The following is a 22,436-nucleotide window of genomic DNA, read 5'->3' on the forward strand; positions in this document are numbered from 1 at the left end:
TCTGGGGTCAAAGGTTGCACTGTCTTTTTCATGTCGTTAGCCTAGCCCTTCCTTACCCATTCTTTAGCATTTGGCGGGTGTCCCTAGTTCTCGCCTTGTGAGGACATCGGTCTCACGACCGGCACCCCATGGGGAGTTTCTATAGGTGTCCAGGGGGTGTTTCCCACCCATCTGGCCACCGCTATTCGGTCCCCTCCACTTTGCTATTCCTTCCCTATTCCTTAGCATTTGGTGTGTGGCCTTGACTTCTCCCCGCGCGAGGGACGTCGATCGCTTATGACCGGCACCCCGTGGGGAGTTTCGGTCGGCGTCCAGATAGTGTTACCCACCTATCTGGCCTCCGCCTTTCGGTTTCCGCCATTCTGCTAGTGTTTCGTTTGTTCGCTTTCCTCAGTGTTAGCTGGAGCATCGAACACAGGTCCAGGGACACTATCTTGACTTCCGCTAGGTTCATTCTCCACCGGGTTTGTCAGGTCTCCCGTTGTTCTTGTACATGTTACCACTCCAGTGGGTATGGTTTTCAGTTGGTTGGCGCTTTCCACTACCTGTTCCCCGCCACAGGCGTTGAGAGTTGAGCCAGTTTTGAGGACTCCTCTCCGCCTCATCCGCCACTACCATAGGTATGAGGTAACGAGATTTCCGAGGCAATCAGGGCGGAGTATCATAACCAGCATATCTTTAAGTACTACTGTTTACATAATTAGTTGACCATTCTGTAGCATATCTTTACCATACCGCTGCCGGACTCTTTCCGGCGGTGTTTATTTAATTATACTGTAATCATATTATAATTGTTGTATGATGCATGATCCTAGGTTAAGGTGTACTGTTACCGCCGGACTTGCTCCGGCGGTCTTTAACTTAATGTTATTCATGTATTATATATTATCTTTATTCTGCCGGAGTTATCTCCGGCGGGATTCGGATTGACTGTAAGCATGCTCCATCACCCATATTAGGTTAAGGTACCTTATCTCCGTTGGACCTACTCCGGCGAGCCTTAACTAGCATACTCATGTATCATCTGTCCACTTACAGTTGGTACGCTGTCAGGAGCCTGGGTGTACGGCGGTCCTCCAGCAACCCTGTGGCCATGTGGTGTGTCGCTCCCACTCCGGCTGCGAGGTTGGCGTCGGGGACCTGATCGTCTGGCACCCAGACGGCTGTGAGGTGTGCTATGCTCTGTACGAGCAGGTGTTGGATGAGTCGGTAAGCTTCAAGTCCGCTAACCTTTAGTCTCCTTTTGACTTCATTGCTTATATTGATAGATATGGCGGTTGGAGATTGTTTTAGTAAGCCTTTCTTTTCTTTCAGTCTGACCGTAGTTCCTGCGACTCTTCGCTGTCGACCCTGAAGATCTGGGTCGGCGGGTTTGGGAGGAACGTCGTGTCGGGGAAGCCTTACATCTTGTCAGAGGAGATTTATAATCTCCTCTACCCCGGCGCCTGGATCTCAGCCGCAGTTCTGGCGGAAGTAGCCGCCCCTTTGATTGAGCAGATCCGGGAGGAAACGCAACCCTCCCAAGAACACAACGTATGCGGAGAGGTGGCGGAAGAGGTGGCGGCCATCAACATCAACCTTGAACCTATGAGCGTTGATCCGGACCACCAGGTAGACGGTAAGGGGGTAAGTGAGGCAGGGGGAGCGAGTGTTCCTAGTTCCCTTTTCAATTCTCCTTCTTCCTCTTCTTCTACCTTTCCAGAAATCTTCTTACCTTGAGGACAGGTCGAGGTCTACTGTCCCCAAGGTGAAAACCTTGAAAACGAAGGGCTTATCTAAGTCCTCTAGGCCTCAAAGGTCTACTCCTGCAGCTCCCTCGAGGTCGTCACGGGCTCTTAGTCCTGTGGCGTCTACTAGTAAGGCTACTCCCCCTACCAAGGGGTCGAGATCCAGGGCGGTTAAGGCGAGTCCCCCTCAACCTAACTTTGACCCTGAGGCCTTTGCAGAGTTTCTCATACAGAAGCTCGACAAGAAGGTCGAAGCTAGGATGAATGACCATTCCTCTCAGCTCACTTCGGGCTTAAAGTCTTCAGACGATTCTTGGAAGTCTTTAGCTGAGAGGATGCAAACCCAGGAGAGCTTGCTCTCCAGGTTTATGCGCTCCGGAGTGGCGGCACAGACGTACGCTGTTCCGGATGCCTCCAGTCTTCCTCCCTTTGATAAGGGAAATCCTTGGCGTCTGGCTCTTCATGCCCCTCGGCATGAAGATACTTTCACCATTGAGGGCTTGGGTACACGCAGGTTGGAAGAACTGGAGTTCTTTCCACCCGACCTGGTGCCTCCCTACCCAGGCTATGCCAGGCTCACAGAGGAAGCCTGGATCAGATCAGACAAGGTCCCGAAGGAGATAGTCATCTTCCCTAGGGACCAAGCCCAATCCGCCTTGATGCGCACTCTCATGGAGTGGGAGGCGGAGAATACTAAGCTTACCCCCTTCAAGGGGACTTTCACTATGTTCTCGGTAGGTGAGACTGTCCCTACCCCCTGCATGACTTAAGGTAGCACTGCTGACTAGTCAGGCAGGCATCGAGGGTAAGCCGCTACCTCAACTCCAGGAGACAGATCCCACTTCTCTTGTCTTCCCCGGAGATTCGAAATTTTGGTTGGGAGCTACGGCCACGCTCACAGTGGGCAAACTCGACCCCAAGTGCGCTTCATCACTCTTCAGTGAACAGCTTCCCAAGATTCCGGAGGCTCTTCTAAAAGCGGAATTCGAAGCCAGGTGCAGGTTGAGTCGCTCCCTGCATTCTTTGTGTCTGACGGAGGCAACGGCGGTGACCTACACCGAAGAACCTCTCTTCCAGGTCCTAACCAAATCCCTGTTGGCGGGATTCCAGGCGGACCTGTACGACTTTATAGTGGTGAGGATGAATTGCCGGAAGCACATCTTTGCGGACGCCACCATAAGGCATGAACCCAATAGGCTCATGAGGAGCTCTATTTGGGGCGCCAATATCTTTCCCGAAGATGAAGTTAACAATGTCCTGGCGGAGGCAACCAGGGCAAATCAAAGCCTCCGCTCCCGCTGGGGTCTCCCCTTCAAAAGGAAGGCCACCGAGTCCGCCGGACCTCAAGCCAAATCAGGGAAAAGGTTCAGGAGGTACAAAAGACCTCACACCCAGACTGTGCTGCAGGCTGTACCGGTCTCCCAGGTCGGTCAGCCTTCAACTTCAAAGGCCCAACCTCAACAACAGTTTGTGCTGACGCAGCCAGCTCAGCATACCCTTGCTTCTCCAACCTTCGTGACATCCCCGGCTTTCAACGCTTCGTTTGAAAGCCAGGGGGCGTTTCGAGGCTTTAATAGGAACGCGAGGGGAAGCAGAGCCAGAGCCTCCTTCAGAGGTAGGTCTGCGCCACGTTCCTCTCTCGAGGAGAGGAGGCCGAGGTAGTAGAGGAGGTAAGCCCTCTCCCACCCAATGAGTCTCCTCAGGTAGGCGGGAGGTTGTATCTCTTTCGGGACCGATGGACCTTCAGTCCATGGGCCCACAGCATAGTCTCCAAAGGTCTGGAATGGAGCTGGGGCAGAGGTTCTCCTCCGCTAGTCAGATTCCATCAATCCCCATCCAAAGCCCTCCTGGACTTTGTAAAGGACTTGCTTCAAAAGAGGGCTATAAAGAAAGTGAGACACCTGAAATTTCAAGGCAGACTGTTCAGCGTTCTGAAGAAAGGCTCCAGTCAGCAAAGAGTAATCCTAGACTTGTCTCGTCTCAATCTATACATTCAATGCGACAAATTTCGCATGCTTACAATCTCGCAGGTGCGGACCCTACTTCCCCGTGGAGCCGTAACCACCTCTATAGATCTTTCAGATGCCTATTATCACGTCCCGGTTGCGAGAAATTTCTCTCCTTACCTAGGATTCAGACTAGGAAAACAAGCTTACTCATTCAGAGTCATGCCATTCGGGCTCAACAAAGCGCCCAGAATCCTCACCAAACTGGCAGAAACAGTAGTCCAGCAATTGTGGTCCCAGGGGATCATGTTAGCTGCATACTTAGACGATTGGATAATTTGGGCATCCAACGCCGAGGAATGTCAGAGAGCAACAGCCATAGTGATCAACTTCCTGGAATCCCTAGGCTTTCAAATAAACAGGGAGAAATCCCGCCTAGTTCCGGAGGCTCGATTTCAGTGGCTAGGAATCCAATGGGATCTGGACTCTCAAACTGTCTATTCTGCCAGCCAAAAGGAGGGAAATAGCCAAAGCCACCAGGCAGTTCCTCAAAAACACGAAAGCCTCTCGTCGTACCCAGGAAAGAGTCCTAGGTTCTCTTCAGTTCGCATCTGTAACAGACCTGCTTCTGAAAGCCAAACTGAAAGACATAAACAGAGTGTGGCGGAGACAAGCCAACAACAGATTCAGAGACAAGGTGTCCCTAATTCCGCTGGTGTTGAGGAAAAGACTTTGACCGTGGTCAACAGTCAAGGGTTTGTCAAGGTCAGTACCCCTCCAATTTCCTCCTCCATCGTTGGTGATCCACACGGATGCTTCCCTGAGTGGGTGGGGAGGATATTCCCAACAAAAAAGTTCAAGGAACATGGTCCACTGTGTTCCGCCAGTTCCATATCAACATTCTCGAAGCAATGGCAGTATTTCTAACTCTGTAAAAACTACGTCCATCCAGACAGATTCATATCAGACTGGTGCTGGACAGCGCAGTAGTGGTGCATTGTATAAACAGGGGGGGCTCCAAGTCGAGCCGGATCAATCAAGTGATGATAGCAATTTTCTCCCTAGCAAGAAAACACCGTTGGCATTTGTCAGCCACCCATCTGGCAGGTGTCCGGAATGTCATTGCGGATTCTCTGTCCAGGACAACTCCGCTGGAGTCGGAATGGTCTCTGGACAAAACATCATTCGAGTGGATTTGCCGTCAGGTACCAGGTCTCCAGGTAGATCTGTTTGCTACAGAGAGCAACCACAAACTTCCATGTTACGTTGCTCCCAATCTGGACCCTCTTGCTCACTCCACAGATGCGATGTCAATAGATTGGAACATGTGGCAGAAAATCTATCTGTTTCCACCAATAAACCTGTTGATGAAAGTTTTGCACAAGCTCAGGTCATTCAAAGGTCAAGTGGCCCTGGTGGCACCCAACTGGCCGAAGAGCAGTTGGTTTCCTCTTCTTCTAGAGTTGAAACTCCGGTGTATTCAAATCCCCAGGCCAAAGTTGACTCAAATAGTACAAACTCAGACTGTGTCAGCTTCCTCAAGAATTCTAAATGCCCTGGCTTTATGGACTTCATAAATTGGAAGTCTCTAACAGAGAGATGCTAATATTGATCCTATTAACCCTTAAACGCCAAGCCTCTATTTACAAAAACGTCTCCCATATGCCGGCGGCGTTTGGTGAGTTAGCGCCGAAGCGGAAAAAAAGTTTTTTTAAAAAAATCACAACACGCTTAGTTTTAAAGATTAAGAGTTAATTTTTGGCTCCTTTTTTTGTCATTGCCTGAAGTTTAGTATGTAACCATCAGAAATGAAAAAAAATATCATTATCATATATAAATATTGGAACATATGACAGCGAAAAAAAAAAAACTTATTTGATTGTATACAAATTGCGCTGTAAGCACAACGGTTAAAGCTAATGAGTTAATTTTTTTAGTTGTATTGTACACTAAATTGTGATGATTTTGGTATATAACAAATTGTAAAACGATCAAAGCAACACAGAGAAAATATTATCACAAAATGATGCATGAATTGAACGCAGCAGACGTAAAAGAAATGTTTTTTTCAAAAATTCACCATAAATCGAAATATTGTGCTAGAGACTTCCCGTTTGTTGAAAAATGAAGCTAATTGATTGAATATTACTAGACTGTAAGTGTTTCAGCTTACAATTGCAGTTTTCGACCATTTCGGTCGAGTTAAAGTTGACCGAAAGTCGAATTTTTTCTATTTATCGTGATTTATATGAAAATATTTCAAAACTGATAAAAGCTACAACCATGAGTTATTTTCTGTTGTATTCTACATGAAATTGCGCACATTTTCATATATAAAACTTTATGTAACGACTAATATAAAACGGTGCAAATATTACGACAACGAGACGTTAAAGAATTTCTGAGATGTTCGCCGAGTTACCAGCGAACATAAGGAAAATGTTTTTTCAAAAATTCACCATAAATCGAAATATTGTGTTAGAGACTTCCAATTTATTGCAAAATGAAGGTAAACGATTGAATATTACTAGAATGTAAGAGTTTTAGCTTACAATTACGTTTTTTTACCATTTCGGTCGAGTTAAAGTTGACCGAAGGTTGAAATTTTGGCAGTTATCATGATTTATGTGAAAATATTTCAAAACTGATAAAAGCTACAACCATGAGATATCTTCTGTTGTATTCTACATGAAATTTCGCACATTTTCATATATAAAAGTTTATGTAACGACTAATGTAAAACGATGCAAACATTACGACAACATGATGAAAGAATTTCCGAGATGTTCGGCCGAGTTACCGCACGCAGACGTAAGGAAAAAGTTTTTTTTTTTCAGAAATTCACCATAAATCGAAATATTGTGCTAGAGACTTCCAGTTTGTTGCAAAATGAAGGTACATGATTGAATATTACTAGAATGTAAGAGTTTTAGGTTATAATTGCGTTTTTTACCATTTCGGTCGAAAGTTAAAGTTGACCAAGGTTGAAATTTTGGCAGTTATCGTGATTTATATGAAAATATTTCAAAACTGATGAAAGCTACAACCATGAGTTATTTTCTGTTGTATTGTACATGAAATTGCGCACATTTCGATATATAAAACTTTATGTAACGACTAATATAAAACAGTGCAAACATTACGACAACGTGACGAAAGAATTTCTGGCGCGGACGTAAGGAAAAAGTTTTTTTTTAAAATTCACCATAAATCGAAATATTGTGCTAGAGACTTCTAATTGGTTGCAAAATGAAGGTAAATGATTGAATATTACTAGAATGTAAGAGTTTTAGCTTACAATTGGGTTTTTTGAACATTTCGGTCGAGTCAAAGTTGACCGAAGGTTGAAATTTTGGCAGTTATTGTGATTTATATGAATATATTTCAAAACTGATAAAAGCTACAACCATGAGTTATTTTCTGTTGTATTGTACATGAAATTGCGCACATTTTCATAAATAAAACTTTATGTAACGGCTAATATAGAACAGTGCAAAAATTACAACAAAATGGCGAAAGAATTTCTGAAATTTTCGGCCGAGTTACCGCTGGCGTAAGAAAAAGTTTTTTAAAAATTCAACATAAATCGAAATATTGTGCTAGAGACTTCCAATTTGTTGCAAAATGAAGGTACATGATTGAACATTACTAGAATGTAAGAGTTTTAGCTTACAATGCGTTTTTTGACCATTTCGGTCGAGTCAAAGTTGACCAAAGGTTGAAATTTTTTGTAGTCGATGTACGGTACGTCCACTTGGCACCCAACAGACAATTTTAGTCGACGTATGATATGTCCAGTAGGCGTTTAAGGGTTAATACTCTGTTCTTAGAATCAGACAAAAGGGACTCTACTCTCAGACAATATGATTCAGCAGTTAAAAAGTTAGCATTATTCCTGAAAGAATCTGAAGCTAAAGTGATGACCACGAATCTTGCAATCTCGTTCTTCAGGTCATTATTTGAAAAAGGACTGGCCTCTAGTACTATTACTACAGCCAAGTTGGCTTTAAAAAAGATATTTTTACATGGTTTCAATATTGACTTAACGGACTTGTATTTTTCATCAATCCCTAGAGCATGCGCTCGTTTGAGACCAGCAACCCGTCCCCACACGGTTTCCTGGTTCTTAAATGACGTACTGAAATTAGCATCGGACACTGATAATGAACAGTGTTCATATTTGAGTCTGTTAAGGAAAACGTTATTCTTAATTAGCCTAGCTTCAGGTGCCAGAATTTCTGAACTGTCCGCTCTCTCTAGAGAACCGAACCATGTTGATTTCCTCCCGTCAGGAGAAGTTCTGCTATCCCCGGATCTCAAGTTTTTAGCTAAGAATGAAGATCCACAAGATAGATGGTCCCCTTGGAAGGTTATCCCCCTTCCACAGGATCTGTCCTTATGCCCAGTCACTACTTTAAAGGCTTATTTAGATAGAACTTCTGATATAATGTCTGGCCCTCTTTTTGTCAGGGAAAAGGGAGGAACCCTTTCCTTAAAGCCCATCAGGCAACAAATACTGTATTTTATTAAGCAAGCTAACCCGGATTCAGTACCTAAGGTTCATGATATCAGAGCAGTGGCCACCTCCACTAATTATTTTCATAATATGAACTTTTAGGATCTTAAAAATATACGGGTTGGAAATCACCATCAGTATTCAAACGCCACTATCTTAAATCTCTAGAGGCCATAAAATTTTCCACAGTGGCTGCAGGAAGTATTGCCCCTTCCGGCCTAGATTAACCTATGCAATTTTAGTTATCCTGTCCCTTTCCTCTCTCGCCTACCTGCCTCGTTTACTCACCTTGCCGTCTATCCTTAGGTCAGGCATGCTTCACAGCCTGACTCCTGACCATATTGTATATTATTTTTATTCCCTTTTGTTAGCATTTAAGTGTCTTAGTGTTAACCAATATTTTTTTGTATATATGCCCTATGTTATTAACCAGGTCTTATCCTGTATTATTAATCATGTCCTGTTTTTGCTTCTTGGGTAATTAAAACTCAGTAATTACTGATAGTTTTATTTATCTCCATCACAGTAGTTGTCAGGGGGTTTAACCAAGCTTTGTATGATTAATTCTCTGTTATGATTTCACCGGGTGACACAGGTCGAACCCAGAAAAGGGATTTTGACAAAGGAAAAATCTATTTCTTGGGGAAGACCTGTGTCACCCGGTGACCCACCCCTATTCTTCTTTCTCCCCCTGAGTGGCATACCAGCTTGGGGGAGGTGCTAACCTGGAATGAGGCTAAGATGGCGGCTGAGGTGTTGGTTGTCTGGGTGATGGGTGTTGGATATGTGACGGCCCCTCACTTTCCGGGATTTTGAGATTGGAGATCTCTACAGGGCGGAGGCCTGTGGCAGTGGCAACACTCACCCTTTGTGTATACCGACATCTATTTTAGATGAGCGAACTGGGGGTAGTAACCCCGGCATTCTAGATAGCTTTTTCTCTGGTATTTTTAGCAATTCTTATACCTAGAAATGTGCTTGATGGAACCAATTTCACCCGGTGACACAAGTCTTCCCCCAGAAATAGATTTTTCCTTTGTCAAAATCCCTTTTTTGCAAGATGAACATTTTTACAAATGAAAAATTATACATACGGATACATAGAAAATATATACAGTATAAGGTAACTAATTTGTAATTAAGTCAGTGATTTTATCTTTTAGGTCATTCTTGAACATTTTTCTAATCTTCTTCTTCTTTATCTTCAGCTTTTCCCATCATTATATGGGGTCGCTGTTTGTTATTAGTCTTCTCCATCTTCTGCGATCATGCAGCATTACCTCACTCACGTTCTTCTCTTGCATGTCCCTGTTAATTGTATCTCTCCATCTCATTCTTGGTCTACCTCTCCTCCTTGTTCCAGGCACTTCCATATTCATGGTTCTTTTACATACAGAATCCTCCTCTCTTCTCATAACATGTCCAAACCATTGTAATCGTCTCTGTTGCAGTTTCTTTGATATTTCTGTAACTTTCACCGTCCCTCTTATGAAGTCATTCCTTATCCTGTCTCTTCTTGTCACTCCAAGCACATCCAACGCAGCATTCTCATTTCTGCCACTTCCATCTTTCTCTCTTGTGCTTTCTTCATAGGCCATGTTTCACAACTATACATCAACACAGGTCTGACAATGCTCTTGTACATTTTTCCCTTCAATTTTTACATTAAATTTTTTGTCACATAACACACCTGATGTTTTCCTCCAATTGCACCAAGCTGATTGTATTCTGTGATTCACTTCCTCCTCCATCCCTCCACAATCAGTGACACACGACCCAAGGTACTTAAAGGATGTAGCTCTTTTTACTTCTGCCTGCTCTTGGTCTCCTCCATTCATCCACATATATTCCGTTTTTGCTCTGCTTATCTTTAGGCCTCTGTCCTCCAAAGCACTTCTCCACAACTCCAATTTCCTGTCTGCTTCTTCCTTACTGGTGGTCACTAGCACTATGTCATCTGCAAAGAGTACACTCCAAGGCACCTGATCTTTCACTCCAGACACTATCACATCCATTACCATATCAAAAATATCGGGACTCATGGCAGAACCTTGGTGGAGTCCCACTTTCACCTCAAACTTGTCTGTTGTTCCCACTGAGCTTCTTACCTGTGTTGTTGCTTCTCTATACGTATCATTTACAATCCTCACATATTTTTCTGAGACACCTTTTTCCCTCATGCACCTCCACACTTCTTGCCTAGGCACTCGATCATATGCTTTCTCAAGATCTATAAATACAAGATGTAGTTCCTTTCCTTTTTCTCTATATTTTTCCATTACTTGTTGCAATACAAAGATGGCATCTGTTGTCCCTTTTCCTGGCATGAACCCAAACTGTTCGTCACTTATAGATGTTTCAGCCCTTAGCCTTGCCTCTATTATTCTTTCATAGATTTTCATGGTATGTGCCATCAGCTTTATGCCCCGATAGTTGGCACAATCTTGGATGTCCCCTTTTTCTTTGTAAATGGGGACTAGCAGGCTGTTTCTCCAGGCGTCAGGTATCTTCTCCTGCTGGTAGATCTTATTGAACAAGTCCCACAAGATGTCAATTCCCTCCTCTCCTAAGCACCTCCACACCTCGACTGGTATTCCATCTGGTCCCACTGCTTTACCTTTCTTCATTTTACTTAGTGCCCGCCTCACTTCTTTTTGACTAATCCTGGGAATTTCTCTTTCATTTGCTACTCCATCCTCAATGATATTCCTGGGATTTTCTTCATTTAGAAGATTTTCAAAATGCTCTCTCCATCTACTTTTAATTTCCTCCTCTTTTGTTAGAACCTTACCATTTCCATCTTTAATCTGCTTAATGTGTGTGAGGTCTTTTGTTGCTTTGTCTCTAGCTTTGGCTATCCTGTGGATGTTCCGGTGTGTCAACATTCTCATACAAATCATTAAAAGCAACAGCCTTGGCTCTGGCAACTTGTTGTTTTGCAACTTTCTTTGCTTCTTTTGATATTTGCTCATTTTCTTCTGTTTTGTGTTTATCATATTTCTTTTGGGATTCTTTCTTTTTCTTGATCTTGTCTTGTGTGTCTTTATTCCACCACCAGCTTTCTTTATCTTTTGTTGCCTGATGTTTTGCCTAAAATTTCCTCCCCATACCGTAGGATCACATTGCTGTTAAACTCCCACCAATCATTTATTTCTCTCAGAACATTCTCCTTAAACCTAGATCTCAACTCCACATTTTCTGCCTTTTCTAGCTCCCACCATTTGATCTTAGGGTTACTTTTCCTCTTTCCCTTTGTCCCTTTTCGAATTGAAAGGTCCGCAACCACCAGCTTATGTTGTTGGCCAACATTCTCTCCATATATCACTTTACAATCCTTTACTTCCTTAAGGTGTTGTCTCATACAGAGCAGAAAATCAATTTGACTCTCTCTTCCACCACTTCTATATGTCACATAATCTTTCTTCATAAAGAATGTATTAATTAATGCCATATCAAATGCCACTGCGAAGTCTATGATGCCTTCGCCTTCTTCGTTCCTCTCCCCCATTCCTAGTCCTCCATGGATTCTTGAAATCACTCTTCTAACTCTCGCCAAAACATTAACTTCTCTTCCTCATCACATCCAGCTTGTGGGGCATAAGCACTTATCACATTTAGGACTTCTTCTGATAACATTAACTTGACCTTCATTATCCGACTACCACTTCTTTTGACTTCTACCACTTTTTCCTTCAGTTCACTGTTTACAAAGATGCCTACTCCACTTCTACCATTCTCGTCTGCTCCACTGTACAGGAGCTTACATCCTCCTCCTATTTCCTTTGCCTTGTTCCCTCTCCATCTTGTTTCTTGCACACACAAGATGTCAACTCTCCTTGTATTCATCATCTCCGCTACCTCTCTACTCTTTCCTGTCATGCTACCCACATTTAGTGTCCCAATTCTAATCATATGGACTTGCTTCTTTAACCACAATCGCCCACACTGCGGTAGCCCTTGCCTATTTATCGGAGGGGTCAGGCGAGGCCCCTGCGCGTCGCCGCTTAACCGGGCACGCCCTGGCATTCTCTCTGAATCTGGATTAGACTAACCATGGTTCTGGCATTGGGTTTTACAGTCGGATGCCCTTCCTGTCACTAACCCTCTCTATTTACCCAGGCTTGGGACCGGCACCAAGTTGGGCTGGCTTGCCCCCCCCAGTGGCTAGATTCTAATACAGGGGTCCAAATAATACATGCCAGGGTTAAGGTTAAAATTGCAGCTAGAAGTAAGCTGGATAATAGCAGACTCCAATGGATTTCTTGAAGAGAAATCTTTCAACCTGGCAATCACTGAACTTTCAGTCCAGTTTATCATATGAGAGTTTTCACTTAATGAATGAGTATAGCATTGGATGTTTGTCCAGTTTTGACTGAATACTTATGTTGCTGAATACGTACATCTAAATCTTTGCTTGATTGGCCAATATAAAAAGAGGGGCAATCCAAACATGGAATTTTATATATTATGTTGTTATTTCTTTAGGACTATTTTTTATTAACATTCTTTTTAGTGTGTTATTATAGGAAAAACGGAGGTTGACATTAAAAGGTTTTAACAATGATTTTATGGTTTCAAAACCACTAAAATAAAGCAAGCTAAGAATGTTCTTAGGGGTTTCTTTGTCCATGTTACTTTCACTATAAAACTTTTTGTGGGCCTTGTTATGACAAATATCTAGTATACAGTATGTAAAGGATAACATAACTCTGTCCTTATTTTTCTTATGTATTCAATTTCTTGATCCAAATACTGGGGACTGACAATGCGCAAAGCTCGTAAAAACAGAAGAAAAAATTTATATTTTGATGTTAAGGTGATGGCCTGAATAACAATGGACATGAGTTAAGTTGTTGGTTGGTTCCCTATAAATACTGAATTTGCCTTGAAATGGTTCTCTATGTATTAAAACATCTAAGAAAGGGAGGCAATTGTCTTTTTATAATTCTGAAGTAAACTTAATGGATGATACTTGTTATTCAGATTAGAGAGTAAATCATGTACTGTACATCAATACCAGCAGGCAAAACAGCTAAAATATTGTCAACGTACCTATACCACTTTAAAGGAGTGTAAATGACATTAGGTAAATATCGTTTCTCAAATAATTCCATGTATAAGTTTGAGAGGAGTGGGGATAAAGGGTTGCTCATTGCCATACCAAATATTTGTTTGTAGAATGCACCATTGAATATAAACTTACAATCACAAATGCACAACCTAGTGAGTGAAATAATATGACTTACAGGTAGAGGTAATTCATGATGGATTAGTTCATTACTAAGATACTCCAAAATAGAATCTATAGGGACTTTTTTCTTCTGTGTTTTTACGAGCTTTGCACATTGTCAGTCCCCAATATTTGGATCAAGAAATTAAATACATAAGAAAAATAGGGACAGATTTATGTTATCCTTCACGTATACTACTGTAGATATTTGTTATAACAACGCCCACAAAAAGTTTTATAGTGAAAGTAACGTGGAGAAAGAAACCCCTAAGAACATTCTTAGCTTGCCTTATTTTAGTGGTTTTGAAACCATAAAATTATTGTTAAAACCTTTTAATGTCAACCTTGTTTTTTCCTATAACAACACACTAAAAAGAATGTTAATAAAAAATAGCCCTAAAGAAAACAACATAATATACAAAATTCCATGTTTGGATTGCCCCTCTTTTTATATTGGCCAATCTAGCAAAGATTTAGATGTATGTATTAAGCAATATAAATATTCAGTCAAAACTGGACAAACATCCAATGCTATATACATTCATTTAAGTGAAAACTCTCACAGGATGAATTGGACTGAAAGTTCAGTGATTGCAAGGTTGAAAGATTTCTCTTCAAGAAATCTTTTGGAGTCTGCTATTATCCAGCTTACTTCTAGCTGCAATTTTAACCTTAGCCCTAGCATGTATTATTTGGACCCCTGTATTAGAAAAATGTTCAAGAATGACCTAAAAGATAAAATCACTGACTTAATTACAAATTAGTTACCTTATACTGTACTGTATATATTTTCTTTGTATCATATGTATAATTTTTCATTTGTAAAAATGTTCATTTTCTTGAAGCAGTACAGCTCCAATTCCACAGTCAGAGGCATCAACTTGTATCACAAATTTCTTATTGAAGTCTGGAGCCCGAAGTACTGGTCTTGAAGTTAAAATGGTTTTTACCTTCTCAAAGGATTCTTGACATTCTGTAGTCCAAACAAACTTAGCTTTGGGACTAGTTAAGTCTGTTAAGGGGGCTACTACAGCTGAGAAATTCGGGCAGAAACGTCGATAGAATCCTGCCATTCCCAAAAATCTCTGTAACTGTTTTCTAGTAGTAGGTGTGGTAGCCTTACGGATACCCTCTACATTAGCACTTACTGGAGCGAGAATGCCTCTCCCAACTTCAAACACAGTGTTTTGATCGAGTCCCCTAACGTCTTGTACACTAATGGATTTAGTCATATGAGTAGGTGTTAATCTCAGCAAGTTTTGAATACTGACTAAACAAATTGCATCTCTATAGAACAATCAGCCTCTGTCCCTCCTCTCTACACGCCTACCGTCCTCTCTCAAACCATACAGCGTTTAATCACTGTAACTTTACGCTAACTCTGAATACAAAATCATACAGTTATACAACAACCCACACATAAACACGGGGAGATTACTGCATTATGAAAACGACAGCATAAGAATATATATATATGAATGTCTTTTACTGTAATACTACAGTATAATATGAAGATAAAAAGGCCCATAAAACACTATTTGAACGTTGCAACCATATATTTCGGGCACTTCCTTCTGTGCCCCTGTTCACTGGTAAAATATGGACAGATGAAATGTTACAAGGGTATATATACGAAGCATATATAGGTGTGGCATTAAGTCTCTGATGGTATTCAGGTGACCGTTTCCTAAGAAGGAGAGTAAACAATTCCCTAGTGGTTTTTGGCCCATTAACCCCCATTTGGCGACGATTCTGGTGGTCGTGTGCCCTAGAACACCTTCTTCAGAAGCGTTCTGAGGATTAAAGCGTCGATGTCGTCCGATTTCCAATGTCCTCTGGACAAGTTCATATTTTTGGTTTGATTGATGATAGCAGATTCCAGCATCTTTGTTTTGTACGGACAGCTACTCTTGAAAACCAGCTCTGCCCCACTCCAGTTTATGGCATGGCCTGTATTTCTGATATGTAGGAAAATCCCCGAACTCTCCGAGGCATAACGTACGTTATACCTCGGAGCGTTCGGGGATTTTCCTACATATCAGAAATACAGGCCATACATTATGCCCCGGAGAGTTCGGGGATTTTCCTACATATCAGAAGAACCTCCAAAATTGACCATTCTGCCACTCTGGAGCTATATTTGTTCCGCCGGACCGGCGTTGTCAGCGTTGTAAACCTGGAACATGTGCTGTTACCCAGGAAATAATTTGTTTATGAATATATTTGAAAAGCGTCGTAAATTCGGAACATCGTAAGCCGAGCCCGCCGTAACCCGGAGACTGTCTGTGTATATACAGGTTGACCATCACTAATCCGGCAATCAGTAGTCCGGAACAATCAGTAATCCGGCACAAATTTCGGCTAGAGTAATTTCTAATGTTTCCGCACTAATTTTTAAATTTCCCGGGTCGCTGCGTTAACTCGCTCACCGGCCGCTTCGATTTGGTGGCGCTGTGTGCTGCATCGACAAAATGGAGGTGTTTGTAAATGCAGACATGCTTTTGCTGTTCCATTTTTTACATTTATTATTGTCTTTTGGCTTACACCATGGTATATCATATAGGCTACATATACAGTAGCCTAGCCTACATTATACTAAACTCTATTCACATATTAACAGTATTATACAAATATCAACATAACGAATGTGCATCTTTTTCATGGATCTTTAAAAAAGTTATGCTTTGCTACATTGTATCCAATTGCGTATATTCTCATAATGCTTTTGTATTATAAATTGCGATCAATGTTTTGTTTTGGGAATCGATAACGCGGTGTTTATTTCGCCGCATTTAACTCAGTTCAGAGCGCTTTTCTTGCTTCTAGTAAGCGTAAATGAATATAGATACTTTATTTATTTGGGACAAGGATATTTTTCATTATACAAAGTGTTTTTAAGTCGAAATATAACTTAAATACGTCTCGTTATGAAATTAATTTAGCTATTTTTTTCGTTAATATGATGTCCGCGGGAATCGCGGCTGGCCGTTTTGGGGGCATGTTTGATTTGTGAAAAAAAAAAGTCAAGATTCCGTTCGCTATTTTCTCTTGATTTCATCATAATACGAGCTTTACGTATTTATCTTTTATCGGCATGAAAACAGCAGTAATTTGTATTCTTTCATGCCCAGTAGTTTTGATTAAAATACATTCTCTCCAATTTTATTTACAGTCGAGTTTCATCCATGTTGCCGGTGCACGATAGTTTATAGTCATTAGCAGCTTGAACATTGTTTTCTCAGCTTCAGCTACAACCTGCAGCTTAAAGTTACTGTAGCAGTATATTTCCTTGCCAATCTTTTCTCCAAAGCGAATAAGGGTATAGTGTAAAAAATATATCAGTCCTGTTGTACAATACTTAATGTCATTTGTAACATAACTACAGTAATTGTTTAACCATACGATGGTTGAAATACGAGCAAAACAGTTGTTATCTGATACGATTATCAGCAAAACAGTTTCCCATTCGGTTGTTTATGGCTGTACGCATTTTCGCAAGAGTATAACGTTACTAACAATACTTTTATCTTTTACCTTTTTAACCAGCAGATGGAATAAAGAGATGGAGGAAAAGAAGTTGGTCTCTCTCGCTGCCTGCGCCTGCGCGAAATCTAAAAATATTTCCTAAATATTTTTGTATCGGTATTAATTGTTAACCCCATTGTAAACTCGAAATATCGTAAGTCGAATTATCGTAACTCGAGCACTACCTGTATTTGATAATTGTCGTTTCTTTATTAACCAACTTGTACTGATTTATGGGATATTTTAATTCTAGGATGGGGTGCTTAGCTACTGGGTTTCGTGCATTCTAGCATAACAAATGGCTAATCCAGCACCCTCTAGGTCCCAATGATGCCGGATTAGTGATGGATAACCTGTATACAGTATATATATACATACACACACATTCACGCAAACCAACAGATAGTCTTTCTCCCAAGTTCAACTATCATGTCTTCAATTTTAATGACTGTTTGGATTACTCTTGAGTATTCATTGCTCCGACACCATTCTCCTCTTTATATTTTTTAAAGTTTATTTCCACTGCAGTGGCACTTCACTTCTGTGGTCTTTTGTTAGTATTGGTGTTTTAACTCTTTATGTTATGTTACTCATTAAGAATTGAGGGCTATAATTGATGAGCGTATTGTATGCCAGTGACAAAGTTTACAAGAGTACAGCATAATGCACCTGTGCACATTGGTGGCAACACTAGGTGGCAAACTGTCAATTTCATCCCATATAGATACTGAGGTCAATAAATATTTAGAATACAAAAAAATTAGAGGCAAAATCTTTATATAATAAAGAGTCCATATGCATATCCATGTGTAAATTGACAGAACACTGTAACCAATAGTATGTAGTAAAATTTGCATTTGCAAGGATCATTAATCCTTTTTGTAATAAAGTCTCAGTGAGTGTTTATTTGTATTTATTTTTTATTGAATTTTTAGTAATTTGGGTACCATCTTAGTAAAGCTGAAACTGCTGAAGATATATATCAGTGTATGTTGTGAATTCAGCATACTAGAGTATAGTGAGTATAGCAGATTTTTAACAATTTTCCAATTCTTTCATTTCAGATTGTTCTAGTCAAGGGTTTGTGTCGAGGACGGATAGCTATTAGGGGTCCAGCTATTACAACTGTAATTACCTTAGCCCTACGCCCTCTGATAGCAGCACAGTATTCTGACAAGCTTCTTTCACTCACAACAATACATATTCTGAGTATACCTGCATTGGTACATCACCTAGGAACTGTAGCACCAGAAGTTAGTTTTCTCTCTGTTTTTTTATATTTTAAGTTTTCACCTCTCCAGTGTGCTTTTTCTGATCATGTAAAGTGGTTCCCATTATTAATATTGTGGCAGTAATAATTATGGTAATATTCCACAATTTCTAGAGGCACATAAAGACTTTTTTGGTTTTGTGCATGCTATGAGTCCTCAAAGGAGTTACCCTTATGGTCCTGCCAGAGGGTCTGTTCTTTTATACAGAAAATTCTCTTACAGTTGGTGTTAGCGAGAATAGCGCTTGTTGATGCAGTGATAGAGTATAAATGGACTCAAGACATGAGGGCCCTTTCCCTTGCTTACAGGAATTACAGTAGTCTTTCCATTCACCCTTCTCACACAGCTCATGAGTTGGCCAAGCTTGCCACTACCCTTAGGTTTTTAAGAACTTAAACACCCAATACGTTGGCTCCTGATACTAGACATATGAGTAGTACCTCATCGACAAGATGTTGCGGCTATTGGTGTAGGAGAGTTTGGTGTTTAGTTCCTTAATTTTTCAGCAGTTAGGCATAATTATCAAATTTCCTAGCTGATTTACCCTTCAAGGTAGGGATTCTGGATTATCCTAGGCCATTAGGCTACATCATGTGTTCCATGCTTCCTGTTAGCCGTGACATAATTTTTAAATCACAGTAATTAAAATCGTTTGTATTTAAAATCATTAATCCATGTTATTTAATACATAGTTAATTTTATTAGATTATTGTCCTTTATTCCTCACACCATTGGACTGTGGAACAGTCTCCCTTAGGATGTCGTGCGATTGGAACTTCAAAAGTTTAAGCGAAGATGCAGTGCATTACTACCTTAGTACTATTCTTGTATTTTAATACATTTTTATCTGTTTATTAATCTATTCATTTATTGTTTCTTTTTTAATGAGCGAGGTCTCTTTCTGTTTCCCCTTCATCTTACTTCTTCCTAATGAACACCATATTCTTTGGAAGCTTGCATTTTAAGTCAGTGGCCCCTGTGGGCATGTCCCATATGAATAGGGTTCATCTGAAGAAGAAGAAGAAGAAAAAATAATATAATAATAATTAATAATAATAATAATTAATACATAATTAATAATAGTAATAATAATAATAATAATAATAATAATAATAATAATAATAATAATAATAATAATAATAATAATAATAATAATAATAATAATAAATGTAAAAGAACAATGTGGGAAAATCAATGGGACATTGTTGTAGCGTAACATTCCTTCCTAGTGAGGAAATGATAGCCTTGACTTGTAGTCTCTTTATGTGCTGAACTTCGTGGAATAGTTTTAAACCAGTCCCCTTTATTCTTGTTCAGAAACATTACAAATAGTGTAGTATAATGACAATTCCCCAGTTCATTTTATTTTTGGGAGGTTTTAAATGAATGGAAAATATGGTGAGGCTGATCTACTTCAAGTGTGTATTACTCCATCTAATAGTGATGTTACAATCCTGATTACATGAGCCTTTTATGCCTCATGAGTGGTATGCAGCAAATACTTCTCTGTACTGGTTATTCCTAACAGTTTCAATGATATAATATGTACCAATGTAAAAGTGAGACCCATAATCCTGTAATATTGAAGTACAGTATCACCCATTATAGTTTCTATGGATGGTACTTCAATGTTGAATTGTTTGGCAAGTTTCAGTTGCCAAGAGACACTTCAGACTGAGTATTAGCCAGATAGTAATAAATTAAAATACAGTACCAATCAATATAGCTTATATATGTGGTATTTTATTTTAGTTTTGTTAGGATGGCTTTCATTATAAAATTCAGATATCAGAAATACTGTACTCTTGAAACTTAGAATAGTACAGTTCTTACAGTTAATGATAATATGAAATACAGTATTGTGCCACTTAGTTTAGTTTATCTATGTGGTACTTAAATTTAGATATGTAGGTTAGTTTTGGCCATACAAGCTTGGATTGGCTCTTGTAAATGAGAAAAAACAGTGATGCTAATTTGCAATAACACTGTTAGTTGGTAATTATTTCAAATGTAATACCACCCGGTACAGTACAGTATAAGTTTATAAATGTATTTTGAATCAGTTTTGCTAGGCTAGCCCTTAATAGAGTTAAAAGGTTATATTATTATTGCAATACCTGTTGGTTCATGCATATTGTGTTTTTGCTGAATCAGCTGAATGTCAAGAGGTCATATTTATAAACCCAATTTTTATATAAGTAACTTAACAGTTAATTCCATAGCTATTAGTTTCTACTTTACGTGGCAGCTCAAAATTTAAAAATCGTGGTAGCAAAGTCTGAGCACCTAGTGTATGAACACCCAGTGTCTGAGCACCCAGTGTATGAGCTCCCAGTGGGAGTTTCAAGTGTCCGAATACCCAGTCTCTGTGAAACGCTCAGTGTCAGTGAGGTGTCCAGTGTACGACTGTCCAGTGTCTGAGCGCCCAGTGTCCAAGCGCCCATTTTCGGTGGGCCCTCTGTTTAGGTGCTCCCACCAGTCGTCAAGCATTCGGCGCCCCCAGTAGGGCACTCGGTATCTAGCTTGACAGGTGCAATTTCTCCTGTTGTTGAGGACCCGTCTTTGGCGCCAATTCAACGTCAGTTGGATAACATTTTGAGTCTTTTCAGAAGCCAGCTCTGGTTTCACAGGACCCTCCAGACCCTCCTGTGTCTCTTATTTCTTCAGAGGAGGAACCTTTGGATGAGGAACACCGACCATGAACTACTCGGCGCTTTTTAGATATTTTTTAGTCTGTTATCCACTTTTTTCTCTCCAGCGATCGCGACTTCTCGGGATTCAGCTTTTTTGATGTGACAGCTTGCAGGGACTTCCAGGCTGCCTCAGATGGTACTTTCCTCTTCCTCTAGGAAAGCTTTGGCCCACATTGATTGCTGGTTGGCAGAGAAGAGAGGTCTGGACAAAGCAGTTTTTTGTAAACCTCCTCGTTTAATATGACAGGAGTATATTTCGTACTCCACTGGAGAAGCTTCTTCCTTGGGAGTTTCTGCCTCCTTTCAAGGGTACTTCTCCAGTCTCATTGATGCGACATGTCGTTCAGCGTTCTTCTCAGCTAGGATTTTGTCTACTTCGGAGTTGTATCAGCTCATTAAAGACATCTTCAAGGTTTTCGAGGTCCTGAGTTTCCTCAATTGGACCGTAGGGGCTTTGGCCAAAACGATTGAAGGTTGCACAACTCTGCAAAAGAACTTTGCTGCAGATCTGTTAGGGGTACTTTCATGTGCTGACAGAGCGGTTAGAGATGGCGCCCAGGAGTTAGCAACCATTTTTGTGACAGGCCTTCTTAAGAAAAGAGATTTATGGTGCTTATTCACCACTAAAGGGGTCGCTTCCTCTCAGAGATGGTCCCTCTTGCTCGCTCCTTTGAGCAAGACTAGTCTATTCTATTGCCTCAAGCAACCTTAGAACAAGTGACAGCCGAACTTCAAAAGAAGTCGACTCAAGACTTGGTTTTGCAGTCAACCAAGAGATCTAGAGTCCCAACACAAGTACCGTCGACTTCTGCTGTTAGGATGGCCTCCCCTCTGTCTCAGCAGCCCTTTTGAGGAGGCAGAGGATGCTTTCAATCCCAACCATGGACCAGTCTCTGGTCAGCGTGACCTACCAAGATAACAATCAAACCTACCACTCGCAAATGAGGAACCTGTCCTCCATGTCCCCATGGGAGCAAGACTTCTCCATCTTTGGAGCAGATGGAAGCCCAGGAGTGTGAAACCATGAGTTCTAAAAATTTTTAAAGAGGGCTATGTGATTCCTTTCAGGAAGAAACCTCCCTTAGCAACCTCACCCATCAGTTTAATGGCCTACTTGATAGGCTCGGAGAGGTTTTCGGCCTTGTCTTGAGAAGTTTCAGCCCTACATGAGAAACAAGCTGTGGAGGTGGTCGAAGATGTAAGCACTAAGGGGTTCTACAACCGCCTCTTCATCGTTCCCAAGTCATTGGGAGGATGGAGACTTGTCCTGAACGTCAGTGCTCTGAACTTCTTCATTCAAAGAACAAAGTTCAGAATGGAAACGAACCAGTCAGTCCTGTCAGCCATCCATCAGGGAGACTGGATGGTGACAATTGATATTCAGGACGCATACTTCCACGTGTTCTTGCCCCTCTGGTGAAGTTGCTCCACCTAATGGGAATAAATGTATGTCTATATCTAGACGACAGGCTCCTACGCTCCCCCTCGAAATCTCAATGCACAGAGGACCTTCAGAAGATGCTCCCTC

The 22,436-nt window shown here is 41.0% G+C and overlaps 1 protein-coding gene across 2 annotated transcripts in view; it reads left to right on the plus strand.

Moving 5' to 3' along the window:
* LOC136849338 (ubiquitin-protein ligase E3B) overlaps positions 1-22,436 on the plus strand; it is a 961,194-nt gene that overhangs the window by 158,086 nt on the left and 780,672 nt on the right. For both annotated transcript variants that reach the window (XM_067122700.1, XM_067122699.1), the window contains exon 6: positions 18,009-18,197. In XM_067122700.1, coding sequence (XP_066978801.1) covers positions 18,009-18,197 — 189 coding nt within the window. The remainder of the gene's footprint in view (positions 1-18,008; positions 18,198-22,436) is intronic.

Source organism: Macrobrachium rosenbergii, chromosome 20 (genome assembly GCF_040412425.1).
Source record: "Macrobrachium rosenbergii isolate ZJJX-2024 chromosome 20, ASM4041242v1, whole genome shotgun sequence".
NCBI lineage: Eukaryota > Metazoa > Arthropoda > Malacostraca > Decapoda > Palaemonidae > Macrobrachium > Macrobrachium rosenbergii.